The following is a 23,567-nucleotide window of genomic DNA, read 5'->3' on the forward strand; positions in this document are numbered from 1 at the left end:
GGACGAGTTTATCAAGCTAAAGAAGCAAACACTGGCTGGTTTCAGTCTTTTTATAGAACAGTAGTATATTGAACATCTTGGCTCGTGATTTTTTTCACATTGAATTTGGAAAATTATCATTTCCATGTCCAAAAATGAATTAAAAAAATTATATGCTGCATATCTGTATATGTGCTGCATATATTTTGTGAATGCACCAATACTCAACCTTAAATATCTTCGCAACATAGATATTGATATCTCGTCAAAAATAAAGTGATATTTGATTTTTGTCCATATCATGCAGCCCTAACTGCAACTGACAGTTATTATAAATTAATCCTATGATTTTTGTTGTGCCTGTGTGCCAGCGAAGGCCTTGACCTGATGCAATATAATTTTGGGTTGATTTGGCCCAAACGCTCACTTAGGCTCAAGCGTGACCTGATATAAGGTGATGGCATTTTATATCTGAAAGGTCAAAGGTCAACTTCACTGCGACATCAAAATGTGCAAAAATACTTTTCTGGCCATTATACAACATCAGGAACAGAAGGACATTTGGTCAGATACTGAATCAGTGACGCTAATATTGAAACTGTGCTGTCAGGTTGAGGACGTGTGTGAAGCATCCATTTTTTAAAATATGTCGCTTCTTTGCAGCAACATCCATATTTGAAGCATTGTCTACTTTCATGGCTACACGAGTCTGGACAGACATGGATGTAAATGTATTGCAGCGTGAGTAGTTGGCAGAGGCATACACCCACAAGGGGGTAATTGTAGTTTTCTCAGTTAATTGATAGTTCTGTCTACAAAACAATGAAAAGTGCTGATTATAATTTCCCCAGAGTGCAAAGTAGCTCCTTCAAATTCCTTATTTCAGCTTCAGTCAGACCAATTCTCACATTTGAGAAGCAGAAATCTGAAAATATTTTGGCATCTCTGCTTGAAAAATTAATTTGAATGGTTCTGAAATAATTGCTGATTAATCATGTCGACCATTTCAGCTTTATTATCAATAATTAATTGCAGTCGTACTGTGATTTCTTTAAAATTGAATTTTGTCTAAAATGACCTAATAGAATTCATTTGTTTATTATGATGTTACATAGACTACTATATAGCAGCCCGTGTGCTCTTGCAGTAAACGTAAGTCACTGTGCCGCATGTGCTGTGTGTGTCAGACATGTTAAATATTGATGATGTGTTTCAGCTCCTATGACAAAGACACTGCATTGCACTTCCTGATTCTGCAAGTAAAATTTAAATCATAGATGGTCTAATTCACAAACAAACTGAAAATGGTCATAAATGGTCCTCTTATGTTTCTGCATGACTGCTTCTGTTATAAAAGTTTAATTGGATGTGTCTAGTTATGTGTTCTGTTATGTTTATGTGATTATATTTGATTTCCCCGCGGATGCCCTTGAAATAGTTTACTTTACATAGCCTGTAAATGCTCACGATTTCTGGGAAGAAACTTAACAAAGCAGAAAAACATAAACTGATTTTTTCATTTTTGGGGACTTTCTGGTTTGACATCTGCTTTTGGTGAGAGTCTGGGCACAGGAAACACACATGGGAGGAGGGGAGGGGTCCGAGGGGAGCGCTGGTGTCTGCGAGGAGCGGGCACATCTGGGGCATCCCCGAGTTCACGCAGGCACCAGAGCAGTGAAGCAGAGCCGGAGTGAGGTGTCATGGATGCAGTCGGGTTTCGCCACCTGCTCACTTTTCTCCTCCATTTACTGATTTCTCCCTCTTCTCCTCAACAGGTAACATGGGGAACCTACTGAAAGTTCTGACTTGCACAGATCTGGAACAGGAGCCCAATTTTTTCCTCGATTTTGAGAGTGAGTTTCTTTTTTAAGTAATTTCTCCCCCTCCTGATATCGATCACATGAATATCTTACCATAACATTATCCCAAACTCTTAAGTCTTTTCACCACCCCACTTATCTTTAACACTTTCCCAGAGGCAAAAAGAATCAAATCTACCACCAGAGCCTCTGCACTTTTCCACTAACCTGCCTCTGCCATGCTGGGATGTGTGCAGAATATCAATCAGAGTGGCAGAGTTGCAGCAGAGCCCCCTCCTCAAATATCAAGCAGTGAAGTTCAGCTGCTGCGTAGCCTAAGGCCCCTCAACACGGCTTGATCCTGCACTGTAGTGTTCTCACACTTGGCAAACCCAGACACTCAGTCATACCTTTAGAGGAAACAATGAAAACAGCTCACTGTTTCTAGGTGATTTTTAGATTAAAAGAACACCAAAATTACATATTTAAGAAAACCTTTATGCAACACCCAGTGTTTGAATTTTTTTTTTTCTAAATTTATGTCTTTCTGTGGATTGTTTTTACATTTTAGGATGCTGATACTCCCTGAAATCAGACCTCAGGAGGGCTCACGCCAAATGTATAAATGATGGTTTTTAAATTAATAATTCATAATAAATTACAATGCAACATGAAATCAAAAGACTGTATTTCTGTACTTTAGTTGGCAGTCTGAGCTGTGTTTTAGGTATTTCTTCTGCAGGGGAGCAGAAGTTTACAGTCATCACACTTGGCAAGGTGTTTTTGCTTCAGGTGGTGGAAAAGGTTCATAATGTTCTTCATTGCCACTTCTCTCTCTCGAACCAAAAAAAAAAATCTCTACACCCGCAGTTGTTACAGTGAGAGTGTGAATAACCCTCTTTCATTTGTCTTCTCTTATCTTGCTCCATTTTCCTCCTCTCAGCCAGGAAAGTGGGTGGCGTCAAAACTTAAACGGGAAGCGGTGGAAAGATGAGATTATTTCACTGAACTTTCATTTGCATAATTGAAAGTTACGAATTAGACTTTCTATCATATCTGAGGATTTGGTGGAGTTCCTCGAGCTGCCTTACACTGTATGTTGAGCCCAAGTGTGACTTTGAATTAGGCACCCGTCACATTGACCGCGTTGACCTTTTTGTTGCCGTCCGCTGCAGATGCCCAGCCCACAGATGCAGAGCGAGAGGTGTGGGAGGAGGTGGACGTGGTGCTGAAGGACGCTAAGGGGATCCTGGACGAGCTGCAGGCGTACAAAGGAGCGGGGCAGCAGATCAGAGAGGTACACCTGATACAAATGTCCGCCTCCAACTGATAGGACACTGAGCTGCTGCAGAGTTAACACAGAAAAGGCAGAAAAGGCATGAAAGGGGTGCTGCATGAGTTTGTAGGGACAGTTTAAAGTTAAGCTGAAATTAAAAACATAACTTTTAAACCCTTTTATATCATACCCCCCGCCATGTTGTGCATCAGTTTAAAAATATTTACCCCTCAAAAAATGAAAATTACAAAAAAAAAAATCTTACATCAAATAAATCCAATCATGTTTTCTACAGGGCTCCCACAGTCATGGAAACCTGGAAAGATCATGAAATTTCACAATCACATTTTCCAGGCCTGGAAAAAAGTATTAAACAAGTAAAAGTCATTTAAGTTCAAAACCTATAAACAGACTTTGTAAAATCTGTGGAGTTCCCCCTGATAAGCGTCAGTACACACAGTTATGAGTGCCTTTTTAATTTTGTTTAGCTTTTACAATCTTTTATTCACTGTAAGATTTAGACTAATGATCTTTTTTTGTGTCTGCCTCTCCAGGCGATCCAGAATCCAAACGATGAGGCTTTACAGGAACAAGCGTGGGCGGCTGTGGTTCCCTTAGTGGGGAAACTGAAGAAGTTTTATCAGTTCTCTCAGAGATTAGGTACGTGTCTGTCTGTTTTGTGTCTAAAAGAACCTTAATTATGAAGATTTGGAAAAACTACTTGAGTGTTTCTCAGACTCAATGTTTCAAGTGGAACAAGCTCAGGTGTCCTGTGAGATTTTCTTGCTATGTGTGGCAATGTGCAATAATTTGAGCTGTCAATAATTTGACTGCAGTTTATCATTTTAACATAAAAAGTTCCAGACGTGAAACCTTGAAAGACGGTAGCAGACGTCCCTTATGTTAATCGTCTTTATAGTGCCGCCATATAGACACAACCTCCATACGTGACCTTAATTGTTTGCATGTGCATCTGCATTATTGACTGCTGAGCTGCAAAAGTCAGGAGACATGGAACACACACACACACACACACACACACACACAGACACAGACAACATGCACCCCAGCCTTATATAAACATGCTTTGAAACCCCCCTCAGCCTTGCATTTCTCAACACACTGCTTGCACTGCGTTGTGCACTGACCTCTGTGTGCGATGGGGCTATAGGTTGTTTAATTAGCATGGATACAGGGGGGAAGGGGGAGCAAGCCTACTGCTCCCTGATCTTCTTATGACCCCGAGGCTGAGGGGGGCAGGGAGTGGAGCCCGCCATGCCTTGACGCCCTCAACCCCGTAATCCCAGTAGCGGTGGAGAGGTAGTCAATGGGAGCAGTGGGCGGCAGAACCAGGCGATGGCTGTTATGTAACGAAGTAGGCCGCCTCCCAGCCTCGGCTGCTGCTCTACTTCTCTGCCTTGACTTTAGGCTGCGGGGGCTGTGATGGCCTCTGCAGCCGGCTGTCCTGCCTGATATGCATGAAGCTGAAAGTCCTTTACTACAGACTGGTGATCTAAAGTGCACCACTACCCAGGCTGAACGATATCGTGGAGGGAAGATTATGCAAGTAGCTTTGCATTTGAAGTGAAGGGACAGATTTCTCTTGCTCAAACTACTAGTTCTGGTGTTGACACACACAATTCGACTTGACTTAAACATTGCTGACAGAACAATGTAGATTTTCTAGCTTTAAAAATACTTAATCTTTATTCTCACCGTGCTTATTGTTGACAATAAAAAACAGAAAAAAACATATTTGAAAAGCAAATGTTTGACATTTTTGCTTGATAATGACCTCAGTAATTAATCAGTAATGCAAACACAGTAGTTAAATTTTGTTGAGCTGAAAAGCTTAGAAAATTAATAATGTTTGCATATGAAATGGAGGGTCATACTGTATTTTTCCTGCTCAAAACATTAGTTCTTACATTTAACGTCCAAATTTGACTCAATTTTCGCTGAAAGAACAATATACATTTTCTACAAAACTGCAACAAAATTACCTAGAAATCAAGGTGATATCTTCATATTTTTATTTTTTTTTGACCAAAATATTCACATTATAGTATTATAAAACAGGGAGATGCAAAAATTTCACATTTGAGAAGCTTAACTTACAACTTACAAATGTTTTCTTATTTGCTTGAAAGACTTCATTAATTAGTCTGGCGTGCAAGTGCAGTAGTTGTTGATTTTTATTTTTTTTTTTGTCAATTACCCCAGCCCCACTATTTTTGGAGGCACCTAAATTTGACTTAAATGTAACATTGCCGACAGAATTTTTTTCATTTCCTAGCTTCAAATTGAGCTAAAATCCAATATATAATATATAAATATATGTTTTTATTTTTTTCTGACCAACACTCAAAACTTGCCAAATATTCTCTTGACAGCAGCATAAAATACACAATAGCAGCAAAATTCTCACCTTTGACAGGCTAAAACCAGCAAAAAAAAAAGACAAATTTGACATTGCTACAGAATAATATACATTTTATAGCTGCAGACCTGCTGCTGATTATCATGATTCCAGGTTTTTACTGTTGCCTGAAGAAACAGATCTGATTCAGAGTCAGCCGGGTCCGTCAGACACCACCAGACTAAAGTCCCGCCATCCTCTGACCCTCCCCTCTCGGCGAGTAAAGCGCCTACGTGCCCGCATTCTGCTTGCCTGGTCTGCCGTGACCTGATGAGATCAGACATCCCCCCCCCGACTTCCCGACATACGAGAGTGGCTCATTTCTGAAGGCCCGAAAGCAGCTCCATCTTAACTTCTGTTTTGACTGGGACATAGAGGGCGGGGTAAAAAATACTGCACCACTAAGGCCATTTTTAATCAGCCGCTTCGCTGCAAACGCTGGCCCAAGCAGATGGGAGTCATTACTGAATGGCAAACGTGCTCAATTTACTGCACTGCACTGCCAGCGCTCTGTCCGTCTCCTGAAAGTCCCCTCACGATTATCTTAAGTAGTCCGCTGTCTGAATCTTCCCTTTTTCTGGGTTATGTTGACATCGTCATGTGTAATCATGAGGAATTATAAAGAACACTTTGAATAAATCTATCTAAAGCGCTCATTTGGTTCCACGCAGCCTCACTGCATCAGATGTGGAGCTCATCTGGGTTATGTCATTATTGAAGCCTCTCTTCAGCGTCTAGACTGAATTCTGAACACCGTCTGCATCTATAAATAAAAACTCCCTCTGGGCTTTAAAGGATTTCAATTTTTTTTAAACTGTGTGTTTGAACAAGACATGTTTGCTTAATAATATTACTTGTGCGGAGTTTGTTCACTACATTTCACTTAATCTTTTCCTCATTTCCCTGCCGGTGCTCCTCATGCATGCTTAATTATCGGTCTGTGGGTATGCTATGTCAAGGCATGGCACAGGCTTTGTATTTACTTACTGTCAAAACAATGAGTGTAATCCTGCTTGAATGAAATCCCGTTACCCCACCCCCCCTATTTCATGCCAATGAGATAATTAGTCCCATGTCTCATCTGCATCTGAGTAGGAAAGCCTCTCGGCCCCCCCAAACCTCCCTCTGCCCCCCCCCTCAGACTGGCACTGGCACACCACCGCTGCCCCATTATCTGTCTCTGTCCTAATCAGGATGCTTCAGCTGGCTGACACACTGCACTGTTCACATATCTGACTGTGTTATGATCCACTTTAAGCGCTGTTCTTTGGCCTCTGCCAGCATACATGTAGAAGAAGAATCCCTCCTCTGTTGCTCTACTAGAGTTTTCTAAACTGTTTTGGAGGGAGTTTTTCGCTTTCTGAATTGACGTTGTCGTCTGAAAGCGTTCTATAATCTGGGCAATATCAATAAAGTTGACTTAACGGTGCTTATATATGAATACACAACAGTTCTCTGGCCTCTTTACAGAAATGTAAGTTTGAAATCCTGCTTATCTCAATTTAGGATGACATTTAGGAGTTTTTCGTTACAGAAACATGTTTCTTAACTGTGTATAGAAAAAAAATCCTATGTTATCCTGGAAAACAACTAGAGTGCCCCAGGAAGGAGTCCTGAAACTCGGACATAATATTTGCATTTCAGCACCACACACCCCTTGCTCAGAGTCAATGAGTTCATTGAATTGGTTTTTGTTTGGATGCATAAAATAAGGTTTGTGGTTAAAACAAGCTATCATTATTTCATTTCATTATTTTCATTTCATTATTTTTTGACATTTCTAGAATTAAAAAAAATCATTTAATTGAGAAAATAATCTGCAGATTAATTGATAATAAAAGATAGTTGTTAGTTGCTGCTCTATAATATCTTTAAATTGATTTATTGACTAACTGTTCTGCATCTGAATATTCATCACCTCTTTATGCTATATGCAATAATTTGTCTTTCTTGTGACCTTTACATCTTTGCATGTGGAGCTGATGCTTCAGCTGTTAACTGGGTGCTTGAATTACAAAAACCTGAATGTGAAAGATTATTCAGCAACCCTTTACTGATGACCTGAAAGACTTCATACATGTCATCTACTGTCTAAAGGGTCGAGAACCCATCAGGATCCTCACAGAATAGAAAAAAAGCTCAGACCATATATACTTTCCACAGAAAGGCTGATGTTTTTGTGGCCGCCCTCTGACAGCGCTGCACCTCTAACACCAATATCTCTTCTTTTCCTCACAGAGGCGGCGCTGCACAGCCTCCTGGGAGCTCTGACCAGCGAGACTTATGACGACCCCACTCAGCACCTGGAGCGGGAGCAAGCGCTGGCCAAGCAGTTTGCAGAGATCCTGCACTTCACACTGCGCTTTGACGAACTTAAAGTACGACCGTCTTTTTTTCTCCAGCGCATACTCGCCTTTTAGATGTTGATATAAACTCTGCACTTTTCTCCTGTGATAGAAGCCAGACCTCTTAGTTGCCCTACAAGCTGCTGATGCCCCCGAATTGATTTTTCGCTCTGTGCAATTTCAAACTGCAGCCAGTGAGCGCGTGATTAGCATTTAATTAGAATCCTGATACTGCTCTGCTGTGTTTAATACAGCGGATGTCAGTGAAATGGTTAATAAGGGTGATAGCGGGGAAAAGAGGTCTGCAAATTGTTGTCGTCCTGAATCAAATTCTGCATAATGTCTCAGCTTTTTATAAACGATAACAAACAAAACAACTTGAATTAAAACACAATTTACTTGAGTGCAACCCAGAAAACACCAGGAATCAAGGGAGGTGTTGGTCGAATGTCCATTGTCAAAAACATAATTGAGCGAGCATTCATCTGGGCAGACAGTGGGTGAACTGGTTCCCCTTCACCCTCGCTCCTTAGATACAAAAACTTGCAAAAAAACACACCCCGGCACCCCGAGGCGATCTGCTGCGATGTCCCAATTAGTGCCCACTCCCCAGCCTGGCAAGATAAAAACACGAAGGTAGGGGGTGCAAGGTGGCATGCCAGGCCTATTCATCAATCTTTCACACCCATACACGGGCTTCTGACCTAGTTAAAGTGTCTGTGCGGCGTGCAGCCCCTCCCTGGCGAAGCAGCCTGTCTCTCCTGGTGCACACAGTGGACACAGACTGAGCACCAGTCTATTGTAGCGGGATTAGCATGCTGCCAGTGCAGCTTTGACTGTGACAGGCTCATACAGGAATGAGGATAATTAACCACATGATGAGCTCTCACTGGTGACGTTTGAAAGAAGCTCTCCGGTTGGTCGGCTTCTGTTTGAGGGGTCAGTTTGGCTCCCCGGTGAAATCAGATGATTTATACTTTGTTAACCCTCCTGTTATGTTGCTGGTCAATTTGACCCATTTTTAAAAAATCTCTGAAAAAATATTTTGAAAGGTGTTTTTCAGTATGCAAATTATTCTTCTGGACTCAATTAGTGTTATCGACTTTTAAAATAAAAATGGTTTATCACAGAGGTACTGATTGGGTTCAACTGACAGCAACAAAACTGGGGTCAGAAGTGTGAAATTTGGACCATTTGTTTCTTTGCAAATATGAGACATAATTTCTTATCCCAAAGACAGAAAAAAAGTAAAACAATTTTAATTTTTTTGTATTTTAAATCTAAGTAATTCTAATTTTCAGTCTTAAAAAAGTTCAAACATGCTAGCCTATTAAAAAACACCATGATCTGTGAGAGGGGAATAACACCATTGCACTTAATATTGATTTAATTGTTAGTAATTGTGTTAGTAATGAGGTACAAACCATGTTTATTCCGATTTTTTAGTTTCTGACAATTTGGGGTAATTAAACATGAACCCAGTCCCTCAGATATATTCTTTCCATAATGACTATTGAACATAACAGGAGGGTTAACTGACTCCTGTGACTCTGATCTTCAGCCTTCACTCGATCTCCTCTTAAAGAGGCTCTTTATACTTTTTGTCTGAGCTCTGTAATTGTTGACCCTCTTGTCACAAACTGTTCTGATGCTCAGCCTCATTGCAAAATTCCCAAATTGTTTCTGACAGGATGAGCTGGATGTTAAAGGGGGATGAGTGTCAGAGGATTCAAATCCAGTTCACCATATAAAACTGTAATTGTATCCGTGTTCTTTTCATGTCGTTTCCCCCCCAAAGCTACGTTTCTGCCCTGTTGGCTTAAACGTTGTGTCATGACGATGGCGTGTTGGATCCAGAGCTGAATGTCCTGCTGCAGGCGGTGCCACCTACAGACATGCAGAGAAACTCTCTCCCTCTGTCTCTTTATCTCTCAATTAAGAAGCATTTCTGTGGCTTTTTTTCCTGCAGATGACAAATCCTGCCATCCAAAATGACTTCAGCTACTATAGGAGAACCCTGAGTCGAATGCGGATCAACAACGTACCGGTAAGAACATTGCGTCCCTCTTTTCTCCAGTTTGTAAAGATTGTGTAATCAAAGAAACTTTATTTAAAATGCAGCTAAATAAGTGTTTTTATAGTAACAATGCACCACATGTTACGATTTTAACGGTACAACTACTTTTACCAATGCTGCTTACTGCTCCGGTACTTTTTATTCTTTTTTTGTTACAGAAAAAAATGAATACAAAAATAAATATAGGAAAATGAGCACTACTATATTTTCTATGTAAGTATGTACAGTATATAAAATACTAAATTCTGCAATAGTGTTGTTTTGAAAAATTGCTGTTATAGACTATAATATACCTGAGGTGGGTGAAGTAACGGGAGATGAACTTTGAGCGAGGCGGTCGACAACGGTGCATTTCTCTGCCTGTATGTACCAATAATAAAAATAATACTATTAACAATATTTTATTTATGTAGCACCTTCAAAAATAGTTGTTTACAGAGTGCGTTGACAGACTAAACAAAGGCAGCAACTCAGGGAATAATAAAAATAAACATCAACAAAGACCCAAACAGAGAAAGGTCGAGAACAGTCAAACAGAACAAAATGGGTTCACGAAAGGTCATCAAGAGTAAAGCAAATAAAAGGAATAAAAATAATAAAACAGGTAGATCACAAAAAGGCAGTTAAAGTGTTAAATGAAAAAGGTTTGAGAAAATATAAGAGAATATAAGAAGTAATATAACAAAATACACAAGATGTTTTGAAAGATTTTCTGCCGTTTCTAAAGAGTTGTTGCACTTGTGGTGAGAACAGTGTCAGCATCAAGTCTTGTATGTCACATATAGTCTAAGTATAATCACACTTTGGAGTGTGCCACTGAGAGCACGGCTTGTGTGTGTGTGTGTGTGTGTGTGTCTGTGTCTGTGTGTGTGTGTGTGTGTGTGTGTGTGTGTGTGTGTGTGTGTGTGTGTGTGTGTGTGTGTGTGTGTGAGGCAGAGTGGCAGCGCTAACTGGCCCCACCCCTCGCACGTTTAGCAGGCTGCCGGGCTCCGACAGAGAGCCTTCCTCTGGTTAGCAAAAAAACATCATAGACTAATGTCTTAATCTTATTATAAATGACCTTATTATACATTAGAAATGGAGTCGTTAGATAAAACAGTAAACGATAACGTTTAAGTAACCTAAATAAACAAGAAATACATTTTCTTAATTTCTCCAATACCATTAATGTCTGAGTTTATCAATTCCTTGTTCTTTAATAAATTGGCCCCGTGGCCTGTTTATTACCAGGTTTTGGTCTTAATCTCTGATCAGATGACTACTTAGTGAAAGTAGTTCTTATAAAAACAAACCTACAAAACAGCAGGCTTATCACCTAGCTCTAATTGTGATAATTTGACACTTCTTTATGTAGTTAAAGAAGTGTTTCGCTGCTGGAAAAAGAGTCCTTCTTATAAAACTAGGCAGTCTATGCAGTAGAAAGACGCAAAAACTTTTGAAATTGGCGCTACGTTGTTGAGTAAACGTACTTATATATACTTATATTTCACCAATGATCATTGCAAACAAGGGTAGCATTTACGTCAGCAATCATTAGATTCAGAAGAGGTAACAGATGAGTTCATTTTATTTTTAAAAACTGTTAATTTTGGTATTCAAGTGGTCTGTAATTTTGAATTCCTTACAAGTTTCCATGGCCCTGGCCCTGATGAAATACCAAAATGTGCGTCATCATGATTCGTCTATACTCAGACCTGACGTTGATTAAAGCCATCAGTCCTCATTATCATCCCTGCTCCGTTCAGACTCTATCAGTTAGAAGACAGGAGAGATGGATTGAGTTTTCAGACTGTTAGAGCCCCCGGGAGTCCGGAAGAGTGCGGCAGGAAGCGTCTTGCAACATGAAGTCGGAGCCCCACGGGGAGTTTCAGGGAATTTGAAGCACAGGGTGTAGGGCAGCGGTGCGTGGTGGCAGAAACTGATACCAAATCAGTAACATGGCCCCAAATCCTCCAGAGATGAAACACTTAACTCCAGATCAATGTGGAGTCTGTACAGCAGATCACACCCAGGACAGTAAAGCCCTGAACGGTGGTCAGATTTTCAGATTTATGAAGAGAAGAGAAGATTTCTCCACATAGATTCGTGAAGCGCCAATGATGTAGCATGACGTCGCCAAAACTGTCCGGTCCATATGACTCCATGTAGCTCTGCAAGGTCTGAAATAAAAGGCAAACATTTTTTTTAGTGAGGGCCAAATTAGGGACAAAAAAGTCAGACCTGCCAGTGTACCATAAAGAGAAAATTCACCCCAAATCAAAACTACATATTTTCCCTCTTACCTGTAGTGCTCGCTGTCAGTCTAGATTGTTTTGGTGTAATTAGCTGCTTGTTGGAGATGTCGGCCTTCTCTCTAGGAGTCGACTGATATTGGTTTTTCAGGGCTGAAACAGATTAATAATGGTTAATGAGAAAAAAATAATTAATTAGTTAATGAAAAAATACAAATAGCTCCCGGAGGTTTTACAAAGTAAAAGTTCCTCCCATGCTGAAACTTTCTTTGCACTTTTTAATAAATTTCATCGGTGATCATTAAAATAAAATGCAGAGACAGATAATTGGAAAAATTCCAGATATCGGCCCCAATAATCGGTCAGGCTGATAATCTGTCTACACCTACTTCTTTCCAATAAATTGATGACACTCAGCTTGTGGTCCGCAAACATAGACTGTATAAATAATCAACGCATCTACCGTGATGGCACCCATTGGTTTGTAGACTCCAGTTTTGAAGCCTCAAGTTCGGCATTTCGGCCATTGCCATCTTTGGTTTTTTGGAGGCAGAAATGACTGTATTTGGACGAGCTCTGGAGGAGCGAGGGATTGCTAATTTTTCAAAGGAATTTTTCCAATTCCTTTGAAAAATTCAACACCAGTGTCTTTTTCCAGAAATTATGACCTGCTTGCTTAAGATAATCCACAGACCTTGTTGTGAACAGTTTCGTGCATTTTCTTTCTTCTGAGCTACACAAACCGAGTGCTATCAAGTCCCATTATATTAGAGAGGAGGCAGACATCTCTATGGCTGATATCTCCAACACAAAAACAAAATAGATTGATAATTAGCACTGCAGATAAGAGAAAAAATGTGTTTTGACTTTGGGGTCTTGTCTTTAAGGTAGTCCATTGTTTGTGGTTAAAATGCCATTCAAGGGAAGCAGCTCACTCAGAGCTATTAAAGTCTTTGATGTTTCCTATATTGATTGCAGACAATAGCTTTGATGTGAAATTCAAGGGCACATCCGCTCTCCTGTATCATGCATGCTACACTTCACTAGATACATCTTTATTCAGCAGCTTCAAGGACATTTAAAAGATAGTTTAATGCAGGAAATGGCAAAACTTTATTGTTTTTGTGTGCACAGAATGTACTGCTCTTAGTTTTGACCGTCTGACAGGAGGTCTTATTCTCCAAACCAGAATGTGCCATTAGGCAAATGGGCCCAGACAAGTTGTCGTTAGGACCTGTCACTGCTGAGAGATGCTCAGGCTGCCGTCCCCTCACACAGCGGCAGCAGCAGACGCATTTTAGTCACCGCTCAGACAACTGAATCATTCAGACATCTGAGATGAAACACATCTGTCCCGCGGTAACAAAGTCTTTGAGCTCATGTGTCATCATTTGTTAAAACATGAATTGGTTTGAATTTTTGGGAGATTATTCATATTCTGTCAGTGTTCTCTTAAAAAAAAAAAAAAAAGGCAGGAAACGATCTTATTATTTAAATATGCAGACAAATTTAGAACAGCCTGTTCAAGAGACACCTTGTTCTTTGTTAGCCGCCAGGTGTTTTCAATGTCTCGTTCAGTTTGAAACTATAAAGCAGCAGGATGTGTTAGTCAGCTGGGAAACCAGGAGGAGCAGCAGGGCTCGGTGATGGGGTTCATATCAGTGTTTCTTAGCTATGATTTTTATTTAATTAAATTCCTTTTATGTGTAATCTATTGGAGCTGCATGACAATGAAGCCTGTGACGCCAAACTAAACTTCTAATATTTCCAGATAACATTTTATGTTTCATGCTTCCTTTAAGAGGTTTCAAGTGAAATTTGCTCATTATCTATTTAACAACAGAATTGTCCTTTTACAATAAAGAGCAGTCCACAGCAGCAGCAATTTGAAAGCCTCTAAAGAGCAGTTAAAACGTGTCGCTCATCGGTCTCTTGGAAAAGATTTATTTCTGTGAACATATCTGTCCACACAGACTCTAAAAGACACGTGTTGATGGTTCTCCAGGTGAAGCTATTCAAATCAAACATCAAACAAAACATGTTTAACCACTGAAATGAGGATATCCCAAGCTGTGTAGACCGAGGGGTATTTGGTATATTTAGGTTAAAACTGCCCAAAAGTCCTCATGAGCTTAATGGGCTGCATTCACAGACATCCAGATAATACTCTCAGAGACCTCCTAACCCACACTTTTAACAGCTGTATTAAGGAAAGGTCCCAGAGCAACTCTGAGCAAGGAAGTGACAAACTTTAATCTTAGTGAGTTGGTGTGGCTGTCCCTGTTGCTAGGTGTGACACATTCTTTTAACAGATGTGATTGGTTGTCACACACCCTTATGTGAGCCTACAAGGTGTGGACACCCAGAGGAAATGAAATGAACTGCATCACATCATGAGACTCCGAAAGTGTTGCCATCGTTTGACTGATGATTCACTCTTGATTGAACGTTGACAGACCAAAGTCACCGCTGCTGCACTGTAGCCTTTTTTTTTCAGTTTTCCAAACATCTTTGTGTTTTGAAATCTTACTTTCTGGCATTATAGCATTATTGCGTTGGCATGGAGACGTGTGTGTGTTCCCTAATGCGATTGCTCACAAACATTATCCCTGCACCATCTAATCAATAGCATTTCATCAACTCACTGTCGTTCAACATATTGAAAATATTTCTCCTTGCTTTTTGTATTTCTGCCATTTTCTCCTCTGCTTGAGAATCTCTGAAGCCTCTTAAAGTCCTCCTCCCTACTCCTAACAGTTTTTCACCTTAGGAGCTCTCATGAGGGGCTAAAACACTTTGTGAATAATTTTTACCTTTACCAGGATCTAGTCTTAACTTTAATGGGAAAATGTTAGAAAACGTCATTATTCTAAGAATTTTGTCACGAGGAGAAACTCTGAGTACAAGGAATCTTTCTGAATACAGCCTCAGGATCTCTGCTCTGTCACAGATCGTGACCTTTAACCCGAAGAGATGCAAGAAAGAAAAGGAATTTCACAATAAAATGTCATTGAATGTAATGACTTTCAGGCGGAGGGTGAGAATGAAGTCAACAACGAACTGGCCAATCGGATATCTCTGTTCTACGCCGATGCCACGCCCATGCTGAAAACATTAAGTGACGGCACAACAAAGTTTGTATCAGAGGTGAGACTGACAGGAGAAAGCAGTGAACACTTTTCACACGCGTGAAAGCATCCTCTCATTTCTTTTTCTGTATTTTTGTTTTTCACAGAACAAAAATCTGCCCATCGAGAACACAACAGATTGCTTAAGCACGATGGCGAGTGTGTGTAAAGTCATGCTGGAAACACCGTGAGTGACTTCCTGCATTATTAAGAGATTGTTTAAGTTCTTGTTCCTGATGTTCAGGCGTATAATCACGCCTTTGTGTCCTTTTCAGGGAGTACCGCAGCCGGTTCACCAGTGAGGAGACGGTGTCATTCTGCCTGCGGGTGATGGTCGGGGTCATCATCCTGTACGACTATGTCCATCCCGTTGGAGCTTTTGCAAAGTCGTCCAAAATCGATGTGAGTATTGCCGTGTTAACAGGGGTTGGGGAAAGAAATCGACTTACTTCAGAGGGCTTCTGCTGATCCTTAAAAAGTCTAAATAGGCATTAAATTAATATAAAAATAAGGCCTTAATTGATAATAAAATGTCAATCAGTCTTTCGAAAGCCTGAAAAATGCCAAGACTTTGGGTGGTCTGATGTTTGTGGATTCATATTACTCCTGCATAAATGTGTACGTTTACAGCATTTTTTAAATGTTTAAATGTGTTAAATGTGTTTATATTAGAAAATGCATCATGTTTTAAAACATTGTCATATGTTTGTAGTGTCTGTCCTGTAAGAACCACGTACGTAAAAAGTCAACTTTTCATGGTGTTTTTAGCTTTGTGATGATGAAAAATCCTGCAAAGATTCATAGCTTTCACTGGATAGGAAGGGGATGAAAAATTGTAATCAGTAAAGTAACTAAAGATGTCAGACGTAAAAAATGCAATATTTATCTCTGAGAAGAAATGGAGTTAAAGTATAAAGACACATAAAATGGAAATACTTGAGCAAAATACAAGTTCATCGAGTTTGTACTTGCTCATGCTCGCTGTGCTGTCCCACTTCACGGCTCTCAGCTAACAGTGTCTCTTGTCCACAGATGAAAGGCTGCATCAAAGTCCTCAAAGATCAGCCTCCGAACAGCGTAGAAGGCCTTCTCAACGCTCTCAGGTAAGCTCATGTTGAAATCAAATTGAGTTTCCCCCCCCACAGCCCAGCATGTAATGTGATTGTAGCTGCGGTTGTGGCTTCCTCTGAAAGGGAGAAGGCCGCTCCTGCTGTGAGCTGAATGATCTCGGTGCCTGTTCATGAGCAGCAGTCAGTGACTCATTCTCCTCACAGTCCAGCAGGGACTCGCTCAGCTGCGAGCCCTCTGTGCCAGATCCGGGCTGGGTGTCGAAGCCTCTCCAGAAAGGCCGATTATATCTGACACCTCGTCCCCTTTACGATCTCCCAAATTTTTAGCCGCCTGGCCTAACACTCACAGCTGCTCGAGATGACAGGGGATATTTCTGTGGCGACCTCACATCTGTATCTGTCTCTCTGTGTCGGGGCCCGAGGCAGGCCGGCGCTACCCGGTCACATTAAGTCACAAGCATGCAGATGTCGCCAGATTTTCTTTCAGTGGTTTCATCTCTGGTCTGACAATAAATGACCAAATATTGTAGATATATGCGGCAGCTGGGTGATACGGCCCTAGATTATTATTATGATATTTCAGGGTATTTTTGCAATAATGGTATTTTTGATATGATAAAATACTGAAACATGTTTTACTATTAATTTCAAGAACAACTATTGCAACAGAATAAGTGTTATAGTTGTAGTGCCTACAAATATTCAGTAAATTAAACAACAGCACTTTAGATTCTAAATGAAGTATAAATGAAGTACAAAATAAAATCAACCACAAATTACAAACCTAAACTGTTGCCAAATACCTTACGATGTACCTTTAAAGTAGCAATTTTGTTTTTAGCGATGCTTGTTGTTGCCATGCATATGATGTCATTATGTCAACAAGTTGAAATATTGCAATTATTGTGATATGAATTTTTCTTATCATATTAAAAATTATGTCCATATTGTCGTTAACGGTATGATATGGCACACCGCTGGGCAGGTCAGTTGTTAAGTCTGTTAAGTACTGTACTCGGGTATAATGTGATCATGATCATAAATAACCTGAAATAGTCATGGAACTTTACAATCGCATTTCCAGGCCTGGAAAAGTCATGGAATTAGCAAAAAAAAATATTGAAAGTCATAGAATGTTGTTGTCATGAAATTGTTTCGATGTGCAAAACCTCGCCGATGTGCTCAGTTTTGTTCACCACCATGTACGTTTCTTCATTTTCTCCGTGTTCCGTCTTTCTCTCGGTGTATTCCAGCTTGCTGAAATAATGTTCAAATCTGATGTGTTTGAAAAATGCCAGGCAAGTGGGAAAAGAAAAAAAAAGTATTGTGGGTGCTTGAAAAGTCATGGAGAAGTTTTGAAATTTTATCCATGAAAATGTGTAGAAACCCTGTAAATAAATGCAACTGGTGCAGTGTATGTAGGACTTGTAGCTGTGGCTAGGATGCAGACCTTGACGCTGGTGGGGAAAAAAATGCATAAAACATCACTATAATACAGATATAGAGACTAACAATAAAACAAACATTGATGAACAACAATTATAAACAGTAACTGTAACAAGGGCTTTTTATTTCAGATGTCCACAAGTTAATAGAAGTTACATTAAAGAGAAGTTCATCATCAGATGGTTTTACTAAATAACATTTTGATGCCTAAAGAGGTGAAATGACCCAATATATCAAAATAAAAGTCAGTCTGTTTGTCTTATCTTGTGAATGGGATATTACAAGAACATCTTGAGGGAATTTATTCAAATTTAACCCAAACGTCCATTTGGACTCAAGAATTAGCTGATTAGAAGTTGGCGGTCGAAGGTCACTGTGACCTTGTGTCTGACTTATTTTTGTGAACGCAATATCCCAAAAAAAACCTTAAGGGAGTGTCCTCCGTTTGGCACAAACATCCACTTGGACTCAAAAATGAACTGATTAGACTGCTGATTATTCCAGAGGTTTCCAGGGATTAAAATCTGCTGAATCCTTCAAACAAAACTGAAAATGCATCATTTTACTATTGCTTTCTCCTAAAATTATTATTATTATTGTATCCAAAATATCAAAAGTCAACCGCACTGTGACGTCATAGCGTTCTGCAAAGACATATTTCTGACCGTTATCGTTGAAAATAGTTACGAAGCATCCACGTTTTAGAATATGTAGCTTTTTTGGAGCAACATCCACATTTGAAGCATTGTCTGCTGCCGTCGGATATGGATTTAAACCGCAACTTGATTCGCAGAGACATACAACCACGAGGCGGTAATTCTTTTTTTTTTTCTTCTTCACAAAAAAAGTACGATAGGGTGCACATAAAATCAGAGGAATTAGACATAAACGCAGAGACATAGAAAGAAAAAGACAGACGAACAAGCAAAGAGAATAAATAAATAAAATTATGAGTTCCCTTGTTGAATTAACCATTTCATTGCAGGATTTTGGCCCTTTATACATTTGGGTCTTCCATCTCATACAGTTTGCATATTTTCTTTAATTCCATATGTTTATTATGGAGGTTCAGGTTTCAACTGTCTAATTGTGATACGTGTAAAAGCATTTGTAACTATAGATTTTGTATGTTAAAGCTTTCAAGAGTTGCTTTATTGTTGTTTTTAAAATTTTTCAGTGAATAATCTGTTTAATTCTTCCTGCAGGTACACAACCAAGCATCTGAATGATGAATCAACCAACAAGACTATCAAGAGCATGCTGCAGTAGGACTGAGCTGCTACAACTGCTTGCCTCACACCCTGCTGGGGGGAGACGCCACTCTCCTGACTGATGTCGGTGCACAGAATGTTTCTTTTTTGTTTGTTTGTTTGTTGCTTTTTTATATTTTAACAGAAAAAAGAGCTACAGCTCCGCCCTCTTTTATAATGCAAGATGCTACTGCCATTATGAACGTCTTTTTCTGTGCCAAAAAGATGTTGCTGAGATGTAATGTTTTCAATATAAAGGCCATGCGACAGTGGCAGCTAATGAAAGCATTGTGGACCCTCTGGTGTTTTTAAAACTTGTTTTTCCCTATATAAGGGACGGGAGTGCTTTGACTTGAAAATTTAAAAGAGAGAAATATATAGAGAAGTATATATTATTTTTGTTTGATTCGTTATTTAATATTACATCCTCTGCATGATGAAAATAATGTCTTTTACTTCTATTTAAAAAACTAATGGTTCAGTTTAATTTGCTCTGTTGTGCATTACGTTGTTGAAATGGTACTTGTCGAAATGAGATTTAAGAGTACTGTTTTTATATTTTTTATAGGTTTTAATTTGTGCATATGTCTTTTTTTCATAGTTGTGTTGTATTTTTCATTTGAAAACTTTAAACTGTGATGTGTGCAAAATCAAATTAAAATTGGGAGTCTGTACTGTAAATGGACAGTATGTTGTGGCTGGAGGAATAAAAGGAGAACTCTTGTTTTCTACAACTTGCCTTGTCAGGTTTGATCTCTTATCTCGTGTCGTCGTCTCCAGATGGTTTTACATCAAGGAAGTTTCTTTACAAAGGTTTAGGGGTTTTTTTTTCTCACGGGAAAAGCAGTAAAATTCACCTTCTCATGCTCAATCACTAAACAGTGAGGAAGAACCCTGTAGATCTCACAGCTTGATTAAAACACAATGACAAAAAGAGGCAGTTTATTTTCTTCGAAAGGAGCTCAGCTACCAGGAATTTTTCGACAACATGCATTTTAGCATCTTTAGCCAAAAAAGTGAATATTGAACTTATGTGTCATTTGACAGAATGATAAAGATGTTGTGTGACTGCTTGTTGTGTGTCGACTGGACTGGATAATATTCAATATTCAATACTCAATATTTAGAACGTGCATTTGTCCCCCTCAGTTGAAATATGAAAGTAGCAGAGGACTTTTAATTAGACAAAAAATTAAATACTTTTGCAACATGAATTGCTGCAAAGAAATGCACAAATTGATGCAAGAATGCAAGAAATGAAGTGTCTGATGCTCAGAGTTTTTTGCTTAAGAACCCCTAAACCCCCCTTTTCATATGTGTCCCCCCAATACACCTTGCTTCCATGTACTGTGTGCACTATGTATTTAAAAGATAATTGACGGCTTCTTCATCTTTTTAATGGCAAATGGCAACCAGATGGAGCCTTACTACCAACATTTCTTCTTTGTGACTGTCTCATGCCAAACTATTTTCTGGCTGGTTTCCTTGTTAACTGGAGCAACCAGGATCATTGCAGCTTCTTTGGCTGCCATTGTCACCAGTTTGGTGATCCCTCACCTTCCTCTCAACATTGTGGGTGAGAGGTGTCTTGAGTTTCACACTAAACTTTTTGCCCGTTATGGCAACACTAACGTGGTACTCAAAGTGGACTGCATGAAACGCAAATTGAGAAACAGCACGGTTAATAATTTAACTACCACTTATTTGTTGTTGTAATTTTAAGCTATGTTTTTTGCCTAATGTAAAAGCTGTGTTGAGCTCTCACACTTTTGGCTTTTGTGTGGATTAAACAGTGATAGTGTTGATTACTGACCTGTAGAGGTGCTGATGGGTAGATTGCTTTTTACCTTCTCTGTCTTAAGTCCTTATGCTCAGCGAAGTTAACCAACTGCAGTCTCTTGCTTTATATCTAATGTACAAAAATGAAAGTGGGAACAGTTAACAAGACAGTACTGACTAGTTCTACTAAGTTTCCCATTAAATGTTTTGCTTTTCTCGAGGATGAAGGCAAATATTTTTGGAGCTTTTGTTACATTTTTACTGAATGCGTGTCTACATTTGGTCTCTTTTTGCCTTTTGTAACTGCATTATGTCTGCTGTATAGCAAATGGCTCATTAAGAAACATCATTGTATGATATCAGTGACATGTGGTCATTTTCCTTTCATCAGAAAAAGCTTTTCTGAATCCCTTTTTCTGTTCTTACACATTACAGCTTCTCCTCTTTTACTCTCATCCAGGGAAAAAACCCAGCATAAATATCCTTTCCTATTATTTTCAATCCAATAACCTTTGCCTTTTTTTAAGTGTTTTTTTTTTTAGAGTGAGAAGAGTGCTACTCTTGGGTGGGCACTGCAGCACTATCAGCAGTGTGTTGGAGAACTTCTCAGGGTCAAAGACAGCGAGGCAGCATAGTGTGGATGGGTGTGTCCTCTGCAGCATCACTGCACTAACAGACATGGGAAAGGAAGGAAGCGGGAGGGAGTGAAGGAGGGAGGAAATAAAGTGGTTTAATCTTGGGGTGGGTTTTTAAGTCCTTGAGGGAGAGAATGGTTAAAAAAAAAAGGGAAAGTGCTGCCCCCATAGCTCTAGTTGCATTTTTAAACGAATGAATGCAGCTTTATTGTGGTTGTAGAGAATGCAACACTCACAGACGAAAAAACTGCCTGTTTGTCACTGTGACCGTAACTTCTCAGTGGGTTAGAAGTAACCTTGCTCTAGTCTCCCACCGTGACCCTCAATGCAGAGGCTCTCAGTCATCCTGCACCATCAGCTGCTGCAGGCGGAGACGGCAGCTAAAATGTTTGGATGAATGAACCCTTTCTCAGTGGAGGGCTGTTGTGTTTAATCGAACAACAAGTCAACCTTTTCTCTGACGTGTTTAGATTCATCGCACCGGAAAATAGTGCTGTTTGGAGGTGTGGCTGTGGCCAAAATAACTCTAAAAATCATTTTAATCAAAGTACAAAAAAAGGTGCAATAAGGCGGAAAAGTGAAAAAATAGTTTAGGATCTCATTCAGTGCAGAGATGTGAAAAATCTATATTTTTTTTCATTTATGCTCAATGCACTAAGAGTGCAAAGCATGAAAACATGTTGCAATAATAAGTAGCCTTTTCGTGATTCCTTTGCCTTTTTACACCTGCATTTGTGCACAACCTGAGCTTTTTTAAAGTTCCCATGTGTTAGTGTGCATATGAGTTATGTATTTCTAATACTCATTAAACCATTCAGTGACCCCATAGGGCCCTGTATGGAAGCATCTGGATTTGCTATGTTGCTTGACTCAGGTTTTTACCTTGATTTGATATCCGCTGATATATTTTCAGACCATCAAATAATAAATGAATAGTATTCCATTAAAACAAGGTGATCAGTTGTCATGGAGATAGTCGTGTCATGATGCACTACAAAAACAGCTGGAAATGACAAAGACAGACAAATTGTTTAAAATACCTGGTTTTGTTGCCTCAAACAGCCGAAAATGTCCTGATGTTTCAGTTAAAAAACCTGATTTAGTCACCACAAACATGGCTAGAAATGTTCAGAAAGTTTGTTAAAAACACCTGGTTTTGTCTCCACGAAACCAGCCAGACATGCCCCAACTTTTCATGAAATGTCGTTAAAACTCCTGCTGGAAATGTCTGGATGTTTCACTAAAAATACCGATTTTGTCACGACAATCACGGCTGGAAATGTCAGTTGTCATAAACAGTGATCTACTGCTGTCTGCTTCTGCAACCGCCATCCACCGCCCCCTCTTCTCCCTCTGATTAGAAACTCGGCTATAATAAACATATAACCTGAACTTTAGAAATGTTGATAAGATCCATACGAAGCGTACAGTTGTAACATATCTGTGATCTGCAGAAATGCATTATGCGAACATTATGAGCATCAGTAGAAAACTTTTCATTTCGTTTCTGGATAATTTCTTGTGTAGTCCACCGTAGCCTTCACTCATGGGCCCCTCACAGAGGAACATAATTCAGAGGAAGTAAATTACGATGTTGTTAACACCTTGCAGATAACATCTCTTTCTCATGACCCTAATCGCTCACCGTGTGGTTCACGCAGTCACAGCTTGGACAGAGAGGAACTGATGTTGTGTAAATAGATTTTAGGGTATCATGCAAAGAGGTGGCGGGTGTGAAGAGATGAGAACGTTTTCGTGTTTTTTGGGGTCAAGTCTGCCCCTTCTTATGTAACGTGGCCTCTTCTAAACACACACTGAGTTGATGTGTTGACAGTGTGTGCCACAGTGATCTGGCACAACTGTCAGTTATTTCTGAGTAAAGAGTTTCTTCTTTTATTCCAGCGAAAACCCCGGCAGCCTGTGAACAACTGTGTTCTGTCCATAAACCACAAGGCCCTAACACATTGCTCATCTGTCTCTTGGGTGAGACAAGTTCACTTTTCTGAGAAAGACAACGGCTATCCTCTGAGACCACCCCGCCACCCTTTCAACCAACCCCCTCACAGATGTAGACCCCCACCCCGGCAAAAAATCCCACTTCCTTCTGCACGTTGCTTTAATCGGGGGAGTCTT

The 23,567-nt window shown here is 39.8% G+C and overlaps 1 protein-coding gene across 2 annotated transcripts in view; it reads left to right on the plus strand.

The window, feature by feature from the left end:
• Positions 1 to 19,754, plus strand: part of fam49bb (family with sequence similarity 49 member Bb) — a 43,759-nt gene extending 24,005 nt beyond the window's left edge. For both annotated transcript variants that reach the window (XM_042510252.1, XM_042510253.1), the window contains 10 exons: positions 1,755 to 1,832; positions 2,954 to 3,075; positions 3,609 to 3,714; positions 7,712 to 7,851; positions 9,788 to 9,865; positions 15,157 to 15,273; positions 15,362 to 15,441; positions 15,530 to 15,656; positions 16,287 to 16,357; positions 18,976 to 19,754. In XM_042510252.1, coding sequence (XP_042366186.1) covers positions 1,760 to 1,832; positions 2,954 to 3,075; positions 3,609 to 3,714; positions 7,712 to 7,851; positions 9,788 to 9,865; positions 15,157 to 15,273; positions 15,362 to 15,441; positions 15,530 to 15,656; positions 16,287 to 16,357; positions 18,976 to 19,039 — 978 coding nt within the window. In that variant the 5' untranslated portion in view covers positions 1,755 to 1,759 and the 3' untranslated portion in view covers positions 19,040 to 19,754. The remainder of the gene's footprint in view (positions 1 to 1,754; positions 1,833 to 2,953; positions 3,076 to 3,608; positions 3,715 to 7,711; positions 7,852 to 9,787; positions 9,866 to 15,156; positions 15,274 to 15,361; positions 15,442 to 15,529; positions 15,657 to 16,286; positions 16,358 to 18,975) is intronic.
• Positions 19,755 to 23,567: the final 3,813 nt, after the last annotated feature.

This window comes from Plectropomus leopardus, chromosome 21 (genome assembly GCF_008729295.1).
Source record: "Plectropomus leopardus isolate mb chromosome 21, YSFRI_Pleo_2.0, whole genome shotgun sequence".
In the NCBI taxonomy this organism is placed as follows: domain Eukaryota; kingdom Metazoa; phylum Chordata; class Actinopteri; order Perciformes; family Serranidae; genus Plectropomus; species Plectropomus leopardus.